This window comes from Convolutriloba macropyga, chromosome 6 (genome assembly GCF_964194025.1).
Source record: "Convolutriloba macropyga chromosome 6, txConMacr16.3, whole genome shotgun sequence".
Lineage (NCBI taxonomy): Eukaryota > Metazoa > Xenacoelomorpha > Acoela > Convolutidae > Convolutriloba > Convolutriloba macropyga.
In genome coordinates this window covers 58,450,846-58,468,554 of record NC_134473.1, presented here as the reverse complement: position 1 = coordinate 58,468,554, position 17,709 = coordinate 58,450,846, and the positions used below count along the sequence as shown (strand labels likewise).

Genomic DNA, 17,709 nt, shown 5'->3' with positions numbered 1-17,709 from the left:
AAGTTCTTCCTTAGGGACTAGGCATTCACATGCATGCTTTGCTAATCGTTCTTTCTGACGCCGAAGTAGGTAAAAAATTGCGGTGTTAAACCGATTTCTGTTAAAGCGAATAAATTGCAGGGTTAATTGACTGAGGGGTGATTATATACGGGGTTAAATTAAAGGGGGTTAAATAAATCGGGGTTGAAAAAAAGTAGAACGATCTCATGGAAAGACGCAATGCCGAATTACCCTATTAGTGTTAGTCTTTCTGATAATGAGATATAAGGTAAATAAAAATGGGGAGGATTTGAGTATTTTTAGTAAATAACCAAATCATTCTCAATTTTTTTTAAACCTTATTTCAAATCAAAGACTAACATGCCTTGTCATGCCGTTCTTCCTTAAGTTCTTCCTTAGGGACTAGACATTCACATGCATTGCAGAGAGTTCTTTCCGTTTCAGATAAATTTTCTCATTGCTAGGAAAACAGTGGTCTTACTTATTCTTCGGGGTGTTAAAGGTTGTCTTGCTCTGATACGTTTGCGCGACTAATTAGCTTGTCCATTAATTCAACTCATGATCTTGCTATGACTCATATCAACAATCTCTCAGGCCTTGTTGAATTTTGGTCATTAATTGCTTTCAAAAGAAGTTTGTTGTAATTATATTAGACCTCTGGCTCTTCCTTTTTCGTGCGACCGATTTTTCGTCTGATAGTTGTTTTTCTCTAACTGATCAAATGACTATTCTTCCACGAATATGGGGTAAACAGGTAATGTCGATCACCTTAAGTCGCTTTTTGTCGCTGTTAGTGCTTAGCCCCATGCGTGATAGCCCCCCGCCGTCCACGAGCCTCTCATTCCACTTCACAGCAACAGAAATCCCAATATTAAGAAGTTGGTTATGATGTTAGCTGTCGCTAGTTTGGTTTGCTCGAATGTGGTATGGAATTCTTTATCTCTCATAATATATTTCATTGTTGTACTTAAGATGCAATCAGCAAAAAGGTCGTTCCGTGTCAGTGAAAATTAAGACCACGTTTTTAAACGGAATATATAATAGCAACAGAAATTTTATTTACTCAAGATCTTTCACAGAATTTTGTCTTGGATTCAGTAAATTGACATGGTAGTTTTATCTGCCTAAAACATCCGATATTCTCTGTCAAGTTGTCCGATGTTAAACAACTTATACATGTAATGTATCAAGTTTTTGTCTTAAAGTTAAAGTTTGAGAAAAAGATTGCCAATTGATAGACTAAATTCTTTTTCGAAAGTAGATATTTTTGAATCGTGAAGATGTTGATGATAGGTCTAGTACACTACTGGTATAATTATAGCAAAAGTCAATAACTGGAGCAATGTTATCTCTTAATGAAGTGTGAACAACCCTGTTTCTGTTTTGTAGATTCGAAATGTGACGAATCTGATCATGTCAAGATCACCATTAATTGGCCAGCTGTCAGCTACGAAAGAAGTTATCGAAGCTGCTATGAATATACGAAACAATGTTCTCGCACCTTGAAATTTGTAATCATTAGTTTGGTGTATTTAATAAATATATTTGGCTTATAATAATCTTGCGTCAACAAAATTTGCCAATCAAAGTACTGTGTTTGAAAGTCATTGCTTGCGTCTCTCGCTGGTTAGTGAATCATCGTGACCTTGCCTTAATAACCATGAAAATACGACTAGAAGAAGTTATGGTGTGACTAAATCGCAATTGCAATTGAGTTTAATATAATCGCTTCTAAAGTATCTATTACGTTATCGACTTCGTTTAACAATTTTACACTGCCGGTGTGTCAAGTCTACCGTCATAAAGACTTCATTTTGAATTAATTTTGATTTATAATCTTAGCTGAAGCTAAAATTTTCGTTTTCAATGATTTTGTCCAATACAATCAAGATGCTCGCAAAATGCTCGATTGAACATCTAAAAATCTAAATAACATTTGCCAATTCTTTGCAATATCGTGTTCACAGATTACTGTCTAATTGATCAGACAGTACAATCGTACAGCACAATCGTTTTTGTCGATTCCGATACTCTAATTTCTTTATGGTTGCTATTTTAATAGTGCAATTTTGGATTAAGATTATTGGCCTTGCGTTACGTTAAAGGTCGGTGTTACCTCTGGGTGAGACGGATTTTTTTAAAAAAAAAACAATCAATATAATAGGAATATTGATAAGAGATTGAAATGAACACAGCACTGCAAAGCACGGTGTCACGGCCTACCTCCACAGTCACTTGTATGACAGTACCCTCTGTGCTTATAAACAACAACTCTTCTCAAGTATTCACAGCAGCCGCATCAGATTCAATCGCTCACAACTCCTACACACACCTCAACCGTGAGTTCTTTTGTATGGAATTGAGACTCAGAAATTGACTGGAAAGAAGCGGTGACAAAAATCAAGCGATCTTTAATGCAAATGGAATACTGTAATTCCTGAAATGATGTTGTAGAATACACCGCATTGGCATTATATGTATACCTATATCAATAGTAATCAATTAGAAAGTAAACTATGATCCATGCTCTGGTACTAGCTCAAGTTCTTTCTTGTGGAAAATTCTGTATACGCACTGATTTCGCTATAATGAAGTCTTCATTACTTTGTTCAAATTTTTTCAGGTTCTAGTTTTCACCGTATTTGTCTGGCTTGTTTTTTTGATTTTTCCGCATTATTTATTGTCTTCCACGCTTCCCGCGATGTTTCCTCTACTTAAAATACCTCTCCTCCAGACTCAAAAAATCTTCAAGCACCCTGAAATGACCGTTAATAATTACTTCTGAGACATGCGATTTATTGCTCTCAAACGATGTTTGTAGCAATTATGTTGGTCTTGTGGTCTTTTTTATACGATTTTTGATCTGACCCTTTTGACTTCAAAACCTGGATAAACAGGTAAAGCCTGGAGGGCATTAAGTCTCCTTATAGCCTTTCGACTCACTATACACTAAATATGCTATTCACCAAATCAGAGACATAAATTAATGTTGTGAAGGGCTGATCACCCCCCCCCCCGCCGCCGCGCTGACCACAGGCCCCTTTATTTAAGCTAAAGCTAGCGTCACTGAACCGCGATTAGCCACTGAAGAAGCCAACTGCTCGCCAGTCGTCTGACAGCAGCATTTCGCCTGACGTTAGTCGTTTATTAATAGCCGCACAGCGATAGCTGGGGCTATTATTGGCCTTCTCTTGGTTTTTTTTTATTTCGTCGTCATGATTTTTGTTACGACCATATGACGTCACAGCCACTTTTTGTTCATTCGTTCATGCAATTTCAACTGAATTGCATGTGTGACGTCATTTTTCGCTTTTAGTGGAGCGAGTTTTTTTGTTCATGCGCGTGATTAAATTTTTGGTCACACTTGACTTACCTCACTCTCAAAAATGACTTCCTCACTTTGAAATTGACTTTTATTTACTTTAATTCAAAGAGATAAGGTCAAATGGGTGTGTGTCACTCTAGATGAAGGTTATTTGAGAGCAGCTAATAGAGGCAGCAAAAACTTATACAGATTTTTAATCAAAATATAACAGATCAGCCTTCAATGAAAAGACGAATTTTTTTGGTCTGTCTTTTTTACTGTTTTTTTTAGACTGCCGGTCTACAAATCTATTGCGGCTATTTTCTGGCAATCTGCCAGCTATGTTTATATTTTTGCTCGGTTTCTCGCAATTATTTTGGCACTGTTGGCCTCTTACTTTGCGATTTTTGTACCACAAAATTTTTATTCGTTTTTTGTCTGACCCTTTAACTTGTCGTCCTACAAACGGGATAAACAGGTAAATCCTGGAGGGAATTGAGTGCGTTTAGAGTCTCACGGCTCATTAGTCTCTAAGTATGCGAATCATTGAAACCGTATAAAAGGCATGGTACGAAATGCGGTTTTCCCCAGTTACCCCATCTCCGCTTCACCCTCTTCACACACCCTCCAGTTCAACCCATGCTACTTCATTCCATTGGCAACACCGCACGCTCGCCGGAACCCCCACGCTCAGCTCGCCACCACCCGCCTCCCAAATTAAGTTAAAGATAGCCTCCCTAAGCTTCAGCTAGCTCCTGACGTTCTGTACCTTAGCCGGCTTTGTTTCGTTATTTTGTTACAATTTACTAAATTTCACATCTCCGTTTTATTTCGAGGGAGGATATTTTATGCTCAGTTATAATATTGATAATTTTTAGGTTCTGTTTTTCATTGTGTTGCGATATCTAGTCCATACCTCCCTCTGCATTTTTTTTCTGAGACATGTGATTAATTTTTTTTAAGTTTCAGTTTTGTCAGTAAATTTTTTTTGCAATTTTTAAGCGATTTTTCTGGTCGTTAAACCTTTTTGTCAGGTCATTAAACCTTTTGTCCTCAAAATTGGGATAAACAAGTAAATCCACGAAAACATTAAGGTCTTTAAAGCATTACAGCTCATGTTGGGGTGCTATATGCTTTTTTAAGATCTGTTTCTTTATATTAGTCTTGTGGTCTTTTTCTTTGCGGTTTGTCGCTCGGCCAATTTTTTGTCTGACCCATATGACTTTTCGTACTCAAAAACGGGATAAACAGGCAGCGCTCAGAGGGCATTAAGTGGCCGCACAGCTCTCGTAGTTTGAGAGCGTGAATATTTTTCTAACTCTTTATAAATTGAGTAAGGCACAAATTTTCAATTTGATTTTGGTTTTGACGCGCAATTTTTTTTCAAAGGTAACACACGTTTTATTGGTGCACCTAACACCTTTTGTCTTAGACTATCTTTTTTTCCTAAGTGAAATGTTTAATGTTTTTTGTAGCTGTTTTTTGGTGTTCTTTTTCTGAGTCCATTAATGATTGATCTCACTGGCAGTATATTAATGCATAATTAAGGTAAGTATTCCGACGACTTTTGTAATACTTGTTTTTAAAAGTTTTCAAGTGGAAGATTAAATTTTCGCGCAATCTTATTGCTTCTTGTAGTTCTTTCAGTTAAAATCATTGGTGAAACGTTTCATTGGCTCTCTAACGTGGTCGAAATAGAAGATTTTTAATTGTTCAACTTTAAATCCAGCGATTTGACACTACTTGTTTTCAAAACTGTAATTTTTCGAGTTTTGTTCGCGTTTTAAGTTCTTTTTGTTGCCACATCGCTGAATTGTTTGGCAGGTTTCATCTTTCTCTCTCGTGTTGCCTTATTAAAGTTATTTACGTGTTTGATTGCATATGTTGAAGACTACCTGTTTTCCAAATTTATCAGTAGATCTTTTTTCTTAGAACATTTTTTTGCATCTTTTATTGTCCCTTTTTTGTTGCTAATTGTTTTTGCCTTTGCGACCAGTTGTTTAGGGAAAAGTTTTGGTGAAATCTTGCTTGTTGCTGCGATAGATTTGTTTCTACGCGATCACATGGCTGTATTTTAAACAGTTGAAAACTTTTATTGTTTCTAAAAAAATTTGTCAGAGAATTTGATGTTGGCTATTCAGGGAAATTCCAGTTTTTTATCTGTTGTCCTTCAACTTTTCTCGTTTGTATTCTACAAAGTTGTCGTTTATTGTCTCAGCTCCTACAATGTTAACGTTTACTTGATAAGCTGTTGCTGTTTTTATGACTTGAGAGCATTGTTTCCTGAAAAAATGGGAAGCAAGTTTTTCAATAATAATTTCTTTTACGTTTTCAGTATATGTTCTGTTGACCCTCAAAGACAAATCGTTTTGTGTTTGTTGTAGTGTTTGTGTTGTTGTAGTGTGGTCTGTCGAAGGCTGTTAGTTCTCGAGTTTTTTCTGCTATCTTTTCTTATTTCAAAATCTGCTTTTTCTTTCATTAATGCAGTTACACTGAATTGCACAACTGAATTGCGTCTTTGAAGCAAATATTTTGTTAATTTGCGTGATGAAATTTTTCCTGGCACTTGCCTAACTTAACTCTCCTGGCACTTGCCTAACTTAACTCTGAAAAATGGCTTCCCTCCCTTCAAGAATGACCTTTTCTGTCCTTAATTCAAGGAGACAAGGTCGAGGAAATGTATTTCGCTCTAATTAAAGGTTATTGAGAGCAGCTAATGGAGGCAGTATTATGTTATACAGATTTTTTTAATATAAAATGGGACATCCCAGCAACTAAATAAAAAGAATAGAAATTTCGGTCTGTTTTTGTTACCTTTTTGAGACTGCGGATCTTCCAAGCTCTATCTACATTATTGTAATCTGTCTGTCAGCTATGTTTATCAAATAATCTGTGTTTTTATTGCTTCGAAGCTATAAGCTGAGTGCAGCTATATTGCGGCGCTCTTGGTTTTTGCAATCCGAAGGATTATGATAGTAATGGTGTGCTGTCTTTTTTAAAGATGTTTTTTACACATGATGACTTTTAGCTTTCAAAAAGAAAGAAACAGGTAACGCTCGGCGGGCATTAAGTTGCAATAGAGGCTGTCAGCTGACTTTAGTAGTCTTTAAGGTTCTTAGTGTACTGTATTTGCGGGAAACGTCTAATTTCAAGGTAGTAAAGTCACTTTTGAAATTTTTGACCACAAAATTGTGCTGTTCTTGATTTTTGTCCGCTTTTCGAGATTTTTCATAAACAGGACTTCAATTAACCTTTGGTTAAGCTCCTAGTAGTCTTGTGCAAATCAGAAATGCCCTTCCTAACTGTTTTTGATGTATAGGTTTTGGTAATGCAAATTTAATTACAAAAAGTTTGTATTGTTTTCGGAGTTTTTTAAAGATTTTAAACAGATTGTCTTTTTTCCATTTTTTTATATCTTTCTGAGCCAATGAATCATTTTTAGGGGGTGTTTCTCCATCTTCACATAAACTCCATGTGGCAAATAAACCCCTTTCAAGGCTTGTGCGTGGTTTATTGTATTCATTTAAATGGATTAAATTTAGCCTTCAGGGTAAAAGGTTCAAGAATTTTGGCAAAGGTTATTTTCTCGTATACTTTGTTTGGTTAATTTATTTTGTCTAAACTTTTGTTCAATTGGTTTGCTGGTCAGTTACAGTAGTTTTAATTTTTTCCTTCAATTTGGATTGCATATCAGGACTATGCTATGTTCTCTTGTTCGTCGTACGACGCTCTTTTTTCGTTTTGCATTTGTTCACACAGCAAAGCACTTGTATCTGTATCTGTTTTAATCTCTATTATGCGGCACACAAGTCTATTTCTTTAGAAGATATACCGGTAATCTGCTGGCTATGTTAATGATTATATGGAGATGCCAATTTAATGGACATAACCTTTTTTTGCGAAATTCTGGATCTTTAATGTAATTTGGCACGTGTGTATCATTTTTGTTATAATTTATTTAATGACGTGACAGTTTTCTAATTGGCTTACGGATTGTTAACGCTAATGATATGTAATTTTCATGAACATAGATATCTAATTCTCTGCTAATAAGGTATTAAAAATGACAAATAAAGCAATAAACAGTTTAGTTTGTCGATTTGTATCTGTATTAGGGCAGGCATTCATCCATTAGCACGGTTGTTTGAACTAATTGGAGCTTAGAAGATCACAGATTTTGTTTTTTTTTAAGTAATAGTCTGTTTGTGGTCAAAAATCTTCCCGTTTTAAGGGAAAGGGATTTTTCTGCTTGTTATATTTTGATTTGATTCCTGCTGCTTTGTCTCCTGATAACGTCAGCTTGGCCAGAAACGCCCAAGGGGTTATCAGCCTCCTGTCTGTTTTTAAATGCCTGAACCGTTTAGAATTCAAAGCCGAAGTCTGTTTTCAGTTCGATTAAGTGCATTTTTGCCAAAGGTTTTCTTTAAAGTTCTCTAATTTTTGATAAAGGGAAGGACAACTGAATGGGTCTGTGGATGTATGTACTTTTCAGCCTCTTATGACTACGACCACAAAACCTTTAAAATTTTTATGAGAAGTTTATGAATAGGATTATGCCGTAAAAATTATTTCTTTTTTGATATTGGTTCTTTATTGGCTGATTTTCTCGTTTGCTTCTTCGAGATGTGGTTATTCACAGGTCGAGGAATTTTTCTTCATTTTTCTAACACCATTACGGTTATAAAAATACATTAATAAAAAACTATTGGAGCTGATTTTCTGTTTGCTCAGATTTGCTTGGAGGACCAGAAGACTTCGATGGGAACAGTTTTGGTGTGCCATGGCTCCTCAATGCCATTCGTGGGAAGCCACTTGTTGTGTCTCTAGTAGGACTGCCTGGCAGGGGAAAGACCATCATCGCCACAAAACTCAAGAGGTTCCTCCTTTGGAACAAGATTTGCTGTGAGGTATGTTCAATTGTTTGATGGGTGTTTGTTTGACGTGAAAATTTGCTGCCAAAACTAATTAGTTTTTTGAATTTTTACAGCCGGTATTAGGTTTATTTTACTTTTGTACTTTCCTGTTGTATTCACGTTTTGAATATTTTGAGGTGTTCCATTTGAGCAACTATCGCCGGCTGATTGCACCTGAGTTCAACGAGCACGTGATCAATGAGCCACTGAAGACGGGGGAGGAGGAATTGAGAAAGCAGTGTTTTCACATGCTCTTCGAGGATGTTGATTCTTTCTTCTCAGAAGGCACGCATGCATTTTCGGTAAGTTGTTCATCAAATATTATGTACCTTCTTTCATCAGTTACTGAATTTTGTTCATTTGATTGTGCATTTTAGCTTTTTTCTGCGCATTGAAACTATTGAAAATAAGCATTTATGAATATCATGGCTCTTTAGAAGTCGGTATATAATTAGGTCTCAATTAATTAATCAAAAAGCTCGGCCAATAATGATTTCGGTTAATTGAAACACGAAAAAATACAAAAGATTGAATTGTTATAACAGCTATCTACAAAGTAATGTTGACATGTTAAAATCACAAGAACGCTTCTGCGCCCTTGGATGTATTGATATAAGCTATTTTAACTAAGATTTTGATAGCGAAATGATCAAACTTGTAGTTATCTGGTGAGTTAGTACCAGCAAAGTAGAATTCCATATTACGGCATTATTAATGTTTTCAGTGCCACAAAATTTTTATCAACAGTTAAACCATATTTAATAATAGAGTACAAATTTGGCGGATTTCAGGTGAACGCTGCTGTGAATGGAACTGATGGTGTGAACAAGGGAGAAGTGGAAGACGTACCTTTTCTGCAGAATGTGCGGGGGAATGTAGCTATATTCGACTTCGCAAATACTCAGAGGTATATAAGTTTATCAGAGTAAGAGAGCCACTGTGCTGTCACGGTATGGCATTGCACGCATCTCTTTGAAGGCTCAGCCTGTACCATTATTGGGTCTGCTTCTTTCCACCTTTTGTTCCCTTGGGAAAAGAAAACATTCAAATTCCTTAATATATATTCTTATATCATTGGATTGTTTTGATAGACTGCCTCAGGTAATACACACTGTGATTCGATGCGGTTTGTCTGGAGCAAATTTTGTTGCTCACAGTTATCCTTATAGGTCGGAAATTCGACCGAGAGAAGGAGTAGTATATAATACCTACGTCAAGAAAGGGGGGTTATCATTCGACTCTTAACCATAGGATAATAGGTAGTGGCGGTTAAGTGGGAATAGGCTAGGCGGGATAAAACCTTTCCGCCTGCTGTTTATTGCCGTTTGGATTGGTCTATTCCGCCGTTCTTGCTAGTTCTTTCTGGTCGTTTGAATTTAACGCTACATGTAAAAAGTAGTCTTATTTCCCTAATAGAGGGGAGGGGCTTATTATGTGATATTTAGACCTGTGATTAAGTGGTTTTGGTCAGTTGTTAGCAAAAATTGATCATTATTGGGAGAATGTGTGCATAGATCAAATGGCAACTATAGCAACGCTTGATTTGAAAAGTATTCACGAAACTTACAAGGAAATCGAAAAAGAATATTCACAATACGGTAAACGATTTTTATACTTTTTAGCCACTTGTCTGCATTTGGATCCGGATCTTGATTTGGATATTGCGTTGGATTTGCGGCCGTACGGAGGTTTGATTGGTATTGATAATTCTTCGTTAGACAAATATTTCAAAAATTTAAAAATTTTGAGATTACATGCCATACTCCACGACGCTTCCGGTTTTGTTTATGAATATACTGAAAAGGGTCCAGGCTATTCTTACGTTTTACCTTGTTCAGTGACAAATGAGTACCTTGGTCATGTGACTGGAATTGCTTTTTGTTTATACGTAAAACCTTTCAAAAATAGTTTATTCAATTTGCTGGAATGTTGAAATCCGGAGCGGTTGTTCTTGATTTTGAAGGCTTTCGAAGTAAAAAATCTGGAATTATAATGAAGGAACTTGCGGTATCTACCGAATATTACAACGACATAATTTCGTTTTTACCTCCAAAATCATTTAACATACTTTGTTCGAGTGAGCAAAGATCTTTCCTGTGGGTATCTAAATTCCTTCATGGTCTCTCGTGGGAGACAGGAGAGTACCCTTATCATTATTTGCAACAGATTTTTCAAAGTATAGTTCTTCGATTCCCCTTTTCTGATTTTCACGCAAAAGGATTAGAAAAAACGGAAACTTTACGACAGCTGTTACAGAGGAACGTTATCAACTTGGAAACTTTGTTCTGCCCACAAATTGAACACTTGAAGTTATATCGGGAGACACCTGTTTGTAAATTACATACATTGAGTTGCCCAAAACGACAGAGAAGCAAGCATTGTGCCAATAAGAAGGCAAAACTCTTTTACCAGTGGCTGACGAATGAATCGTCGGTTAGAGAAACCAGCTCCGTCTCTACTACAAGTGATTTGTCTCCAAATTTGACAGTTTACAGTTGCATAACGACTGAAAATCAGTTAACGGTTACTCTTATCAAGGAAGAAAGAATTGACACAAGAGGCCAAACGGTTTTGAGAAAACAGCAGATTGTGTGTGCTGGTGCTGAAATAGAAGCTTTCAAAAAGTATCTTTCTCTACTGGAGTACTTTCAATTGTACCATGTCTTTACAAGAGAAAATGAAAAGGTTGAAACTAACCCTTTTACCTACGCCCAAGCGTGCAGTACCAGTTCTGATGTCTCTGGACGATGAGACTCTTCCCGATGACATCAAGCAGCCGATTAAAGAGAACAATGTAGAGTCAATTGTTTTTAGAGATAAACAAGATTCGATGAATGCAAACTATACAATCACTTACAAACAAGGAGACGGAGACTCTAGATATGTTTCTTATGAATTTTTTATAGTTAAATAATTATGTAAAAATTCTTGGAAAGCAATTCATTTTTTTGAACAATTTTATTTCACAATGAGACAAGCCGAAGATCAATTAGATTCGGGTGGAGGCATAACTGACTTGGTTTTTGACGCCGAGCACCAAGAAAGAAGATCTTGGAGGTTTTGCAATTCGAGATTGCCTCGATCAGAGGTTGTATACTTTACACAAATCATTATAATAATTTTTCTTATAACTGTATCTCTCACCAAGTTGGTTTTTTTCAGTCTTGACTGTGAAGAATCCACATTTTGGTTTTCACTTCTCTCTTGTACAGTTGGAGACGCTCTTCCAAATCCAAAGTTATGAATAAAATTATTTCTACCACTGACCGGTTGTTCATGGCTGTTTGCGGGCCGTCTTGCTGCGGGAAAACTGAGCTCATCTTCAAAATGTTATTAGTTGGCACATTTTTCCCAGAGTTTCAAACAATTTATTATTTTTATCAGCATGATCAGCCAAAATTCCAATCGTTAGAGAAGAAACTGAACATACATTTCAAAAAATTCTCCAATTTTCAGCTCATTTCAGAGTTAGAGAACTGCCTTCTTGTGTTCGATGATTCATGTGAAGAAATTTTTAATGACAAAGAATTTTCCAAATTAGCAACCGCAGGGTGACATAGAAACATCAGTGTAATTTTTGTTAAACCCAATTTGTTCCAGCAAAGCAAATGGTCCAGAACAATTGATCTAAACACAACGCATATCATATTGTTCAAATCACCACGTGACACACAACAGATTAGTTTTATTGGTCGACAGTTGAATAATGCACAATTTTTAAAAGAAAGCTATGAGCTCGCAACCAAAGAACCGTTTGGTCATTTATTAATTGATTTGGATCCAAAAACATCAGACGTCTTGCGCTACTGTTCAAATATTGTTCCTCCAGGACCAGCAATTTTTTATCTGCCATCAGCTAGAGCCGTTATCACAAATTTGAGCGATGAGAGAGAAAGAAGTTTGTATGCTGGGGCGGCTGCTAGACATAATGGATACAAAACTAAAAGAGAAGATCGAGAGAGCTCCAAATAAATTCATTAAATTCCTTTGCGAATGTTTGCTCAACATTGTCAATGGTAATGTTCCAATAAGAAAAAGTGTTGTAGAAGGTTATGAAAAATCATTCAGAAAGCTATTGTCTAGACAAACAAGGCAACTTTTTGCTAGAGAAACAGATTTGGTCAAAATTGTTAGTTTCGCTTGTTATCGATATTTGACAAAATCATAATGCGCACCGAAGAATTCATTTTAATTCCAAAACGAATGTTTGCTTTACATCAACCGGTAAAAAAAGAAGTTTTGGACAATCCCCTTTATAAACAGAAAGCTGCACAGCTGTCTCTTTTGCGAAGAAACCAGTCCAACTCAATGGAAAAACCAGAGAAAGCACTTGAACCAGTTGAGACTGCAAACAAACTGATGATTGAAACAGCAGAAGAGGAGAAAACAGAACCCATGAGCGAAGACAGCGAGATTGAACCGGTAGTGAAAAAACAAAGAAAAGGCGACGATTTCACCTCCATAATGATAGAGCTAGAAGTTATGAATACAAACCAAATCAAAAGATCAAAAATCATACTTGACTTGATTAACCGATCTGAAACAGTCACCATAGAGTCGAACGACGTTCTTCACGTTAATAAAGAAACACTGGGCATCAAAGCTTCAACATTTCTGTACAATCTACAGCAACCAACTAAAAAAATTGACATTGAAAAATACTCAAAAATTTTATTTGCTCTTAATATCTCACCTCATCTTGTTGCAAATACACATGCCAAGCAAATCTTGGAAGCTTCGTCTGAAAGTGAACAAGAATTTTTCCCAAGTAGAGAACAACCCAGTCAACAAGAGTTCTCCTCTACTGGAGAACGACTCAGTGGCTCAAAACCAACCCAAAAAAATGTAAAGAAGAAACGGACCAAACGCCAGACAAAGAAGAGACCAGTCAGAAAATGTGGTCTTTCTTTTCCTGAAGTAAAAAAATTGGATCAGTTGTATTTAAAAGGACCAGATTCGTATGGAAGCATAAAACGACTACAGACTCAAAGCAAGTCCCTATAGGCAAAGTCCTGTCCAATTTGGAGACAAAGCCGTCTTTCACAAAGTACCGTTTAATTCAATTAAAATTTCCTAGGCTTAAAGTTTTTGTCAAAGACAATAACGAAATTTGGTCTCTAGATTTGGGACACGTTGATAAATTAGCAATGTATAACCGCAATATCAAGTATCTCCTAGTAGCGGTTGATTGTTTGTCAAGATAATTACGAGTGGAACCATTAAAAACAAAGTACGCAACAGAAGCAGCTGAAGCATTCAAAAAGATGATCAAAAACAAACAGCCCGAAAAAGTATGGGTTGACGATGGCACAGAATTTCTGGGAGAATTCAAACAATTGTGCGACAAACGCGGAATTCAGTTAATAGTACTTTCAGTGAAAAAATCAGCTTTTGCAGAGAGGAACATTAGATCTCTCAAAAAGATAATTCATCGGTATCTCGAAGAAAAGTGGACCTATAGCTACATTGACCAATTAGACGAATTTGTGAAAACAATCAATTCAAGAGTCAATCGAGTAACTAAAATTGCTCCCAACAAAGTTACAAAAAAAGATATGCCACGACTAGTTTCATTGACAGCCCAAACAAGCTCAAATCAGAAGCCCAAGTTTTACATTGGAGACTTTGTGAGAATAGTTAAAAAAGATAAAGCATTCAGGAAAAGTTACAAGCAATCGTTCACAGACGAAGTCTTTGAAATAACGGGAATACCGACATTAAGCCCACCAACATACTCCTTAGTCGACACAGACAAAGAACCAATTCAAGGAAAATTTTATCAACCAGAATTACAACTTGTCAGGCTCCCTCTTGTTGAAAATGTCCAACAACCGGTTTGAAGACGAGTTTACAGTTCACGTTGTTTCATCCGCTTCAATGGAAATATTTGATTCAAACACACTTGCATCATTTCGAAATTTTTTTAATGACGAAATTCAACTTGCAGGTGATTGGAGAGTGGTGTTAAGTGAAATCATATTCCCAACAAAAATAGAAAACATAGTAAACGGAAATCTAATTGTGTACAACTTAAAAGACCATGAAGATTCCCAAAAGATGTCTTCGGGAGCTAATGTTATTTCTAGACCTTATAGTAGACAACAATTTAGTTTTATGCCAGGAACCTATGCTACAGTGGCACAACTTCTTGCTACATTTAAGCGAACAATTGGACTGCCCAATTTTTCTTTCAGAGAGTTGAAGAGCTCTGGAAAATATGAAATTTTTTTTGGCAAGTATGAGGGAATTACATTTCCCAGCGAGGAAATTCCGAGCATTATTGGATTTAAGGGTATTCCTGACGGTAATGGAATACATATTGGGTACAAAATGATTCCCAATGCGAACAGGTTTATGAAAAGTGATGATACGAAAGCTTATTATGGAGTTCCCAGCTGATCTTTGTGCTGGAAAGCATCTAATTTTCATCTACACTAACATAATTGAGTATTAATACGTTGGTGACACTAAGGCTCCTCTTTTGCGAGTCATTGATTCAAAACAACGTCTGAAAAACGGTGTTTGTGAGCTTGAACCAACTCATCGGATAGTTTTTACAAATTTAGACTATAAGAAGCTCCTAACCAACACAATTCAATCGATTTCAATTGAACTGAGAACGGAAACAGGACAATTAGTTCCCTTTTCGGGAACTGGAAAAGTTATTCTTACACTACAATTCAAAAAATTTTCCTCCTAAAATGGATTCTTATTATGCCAATCAAGCAACGTCTTTGCCTCACTTCTCTGGACATTATCGTCAAAGAGGAAGTGGTTTTGGAGCCCTAGCTGCAGGCATTGGACGTGTTGCGCTGCCTTTAGCACGTCGTTTCATTTTGCCTACAGCTAAGCGTATCGGGAAAGAGCTTTTGAAACAAAGTGTTCCAGAGATTTTGGATGTAGTCGGAAGCAAAAAATCTGCGAAACAGGCGTTTAAAAATACAATCGCAAAAACTGTTAAAAAACAGACAGGGGTATCTCGACGAAATACTTCACGTCGGAGGAAGTCAAGTCGAGTCAAACCACAGAAAGCGATCAACAAACGCAAAAAAACCATTTCAACGCACAGAGCTCCAAAAAGAAGTCGGTCAGATTTTTTTGCCAGAGTGAACGATGATCGCTAATTGGTTACCATCAGAAGCAACTCACAGTTCTTTGGATTTATTCGAAAAACCTTCTCTTTTAGTAACTTTCGATGGTTTTTGTCAAAAGTTGGGCCCAGTCTACAGTCCAAATGAACCCATGTTAGAATTTGAAGTCGCCCGTGACCGAAATAATTTTATTGACTTACAGAAAATTTTCTTGGAAGTAAAATGTAAAATTGTCCAGTCATCAGAAGCTGATTTGAGATATGACGCAGGAGCAGCAACAGATGTTACGAAGACAGATGCTCCCTATTTTTGCAATAATGTGTTACATTCACTCTTCTCTGACTGTACAGTGTCTGCTAATGGACTAAAAATTTCAAACGCTAACGGAAACTATGATCATAAAAGTTTTATTGAAACAGAATTTTCACATAACAAAGATGCAAAAAACACCTGGCTGGCATGTCAGGGTTACTCCTACGAAGAAACTCCAGGAGCGCTGTCAACTGGAGAAGTGAACAGAAGGAAAGCCTTAGTGAGGCAATCAGCTGAGTGCACATTCTACGGTAAAGTTGCAGTCGACTTTTTCACCTGTGACAGACATTTGCTAAGTGGTGTGACACTTCGCATTGCATTTAGACGGTCAATAGATGATTTTGTTATAATGTCTGACGATGCTGCCAAGCACTACAAAGTAAAAATTGTCGAAGCTAATTTGTATGTGCGCAAGATGACATTGAACGATGATGTTGTATCGGATATTGAAAAAAAATTTATTAACAAGTCCAGCTTCGTATCCCTACCTGGAGACTCTAACAAAAACGTTTCTGGCGTCAACGGGTCTCCACAGTTGGAAACAAGAAGATATTTTTGCCAGAGAACCGATTCGTAGACTAGCAATTTGTCTGAACACTAACGAAGCGTTTCTTGGTAACAACAGACAAAATCCATTTAATTTCCGCAAATTCGACCTTGAGCAGATTTATATTTATCGAAACGGTTTACCTGTGGCAGACAGTCCGATATCAACAAGTGATGACAAACGTCTTTACTTTAACACAATATCGGATTTAGCTTACATCGACAATGGTCATGGAATAAGTTTGACAGATTACCCAAACCATTTCATAATGGTTTTTGATTTGACCAGCACCCAACAAGCATCCCACGATTTTATTCATCCTGAGCTTACAAATTCGTCAATTTCTATTGAGTTGAAATTTTCTGCGGCCTTACCGAACAATATAGAAATATTCATTATTGGCGAAAAAGCTAGCACAATATTTGTTGATAGTGCAAGAAGAGTATCAAAGAATCACATTCTGACAAATTAATGATGAATGAAGATGATATCAATGGTTTAATCCAAGGTTGCAAAACTCTTAAATATAAATTCCATGGTGTGTTTGCGGCCAACAACTTTCCGGAAAAAATGAACAGAAACAGCTTCCTTATTGTTAATGCAGCAACTGCTGAAAATATTGGCAGCCACTGGTTACTATTATGCAGAAAAAACAATCAACTTTTGTTTGCCGATCCCCTTGGTCAGCCCATTTCATCGTACAAACACCTATACCAAAGAATCGTTTCCGTTGGCAGCAATCACAACATCTATCAACTCTTGGAGAATCAACCAATTCAAAGAGCAAACTCTAAACTTTGTGGACTTTTTTGTATTTATATTGCTCATTTTGTTTTCAATGCTCAAAAACTTGTAAATATTAGCGATAATGAATTGATTCGTTTTGCTTTTCATATGATGTTCTAACCTTACTAACTTGAGAAATTTATTTTTTTTTTCAAAACTTTACTTTTTCTTCATACACAAAGCGAACACTCAATAAATCAGAATTAATATTCAATTTTCCATATCCACTCATAAAAATATCCATAACTTGACAAAAAGCGCCAGAATGAGGACCATACAAAATTGTTTCAACTCTTCGTAAAGTTTCACTATTAACAAAATCAGTTTGAACTTGTTTCGTTGGAGGCCGGGCATTGTAGATAGTTTTTTGAGCAACTACTGGCATCTTGGCACTCGGTTTGAGATTGACATTTGTTTGTTTCGCAGAGCTGCTTTTCGATAAATTGTTGTGGTTAGCAAAAGCTGGCAGTCGTTTGCGCACTGACTGTGAATCGGTTTTTTCTCCCGAACCGTTGAATTCGATTGCCAATTTGAGCTTTGTAAAAACGTCTCCATTAGTCTCCAAGTTTGGTGCAGTCCAAAACAAGAATTTGAAAGCTGTATAAACAGGAAAGCTCTGATATCGTTTCACTGTTTCGTTTTCAAAAGTAGTTGTATCAATCAGAACGTGATAATGGCTGTTTACTAAATTGCAAAATTCGGAATCAAAATGTGCACACACTGCATAAAAATTTCCAATAGAAAAGCTAGGTTTTT

The 17,709-nt window shown here is 36.5% G+C and overlaps 1 protein-coding gene across 1 annotated transcript in view; it reads left to right on the top strand.

The window, feature by feature from the left end:
* Positions 1-1,385: 1,385 nt before the first annotated feature.
* The window catches only part of LOC142341799 (6-phosphofructo-2-kinase/fructose-2,6-bisphosphatase 1-like), a 34,109-nt gene continuing 17,785 nt past the window's right edge, over positions 1,386-17,709 (top strand). The window contains exons 1-4 of the mRNA XM_075393038.1: positions 1,386-2,339; positions 8,036-8,211; positions 8,355-8,519; positions 9,009-9,124. Of these exons, the coding sequence (XP_075249153.1) occupies positions 2,186-2,339; positions 8,036-8,211; positions 8,355-8,519; positions 9,009-9,124 (611 nt within the window). The 5' untranslated portion in view covers positions 1,386-2,185. The remainder of the gene's footprint in view (positions 2,340-8,035; positions 8,212-8,354; positions 8,520-9,008; positions 9,125-17,709) is intronic.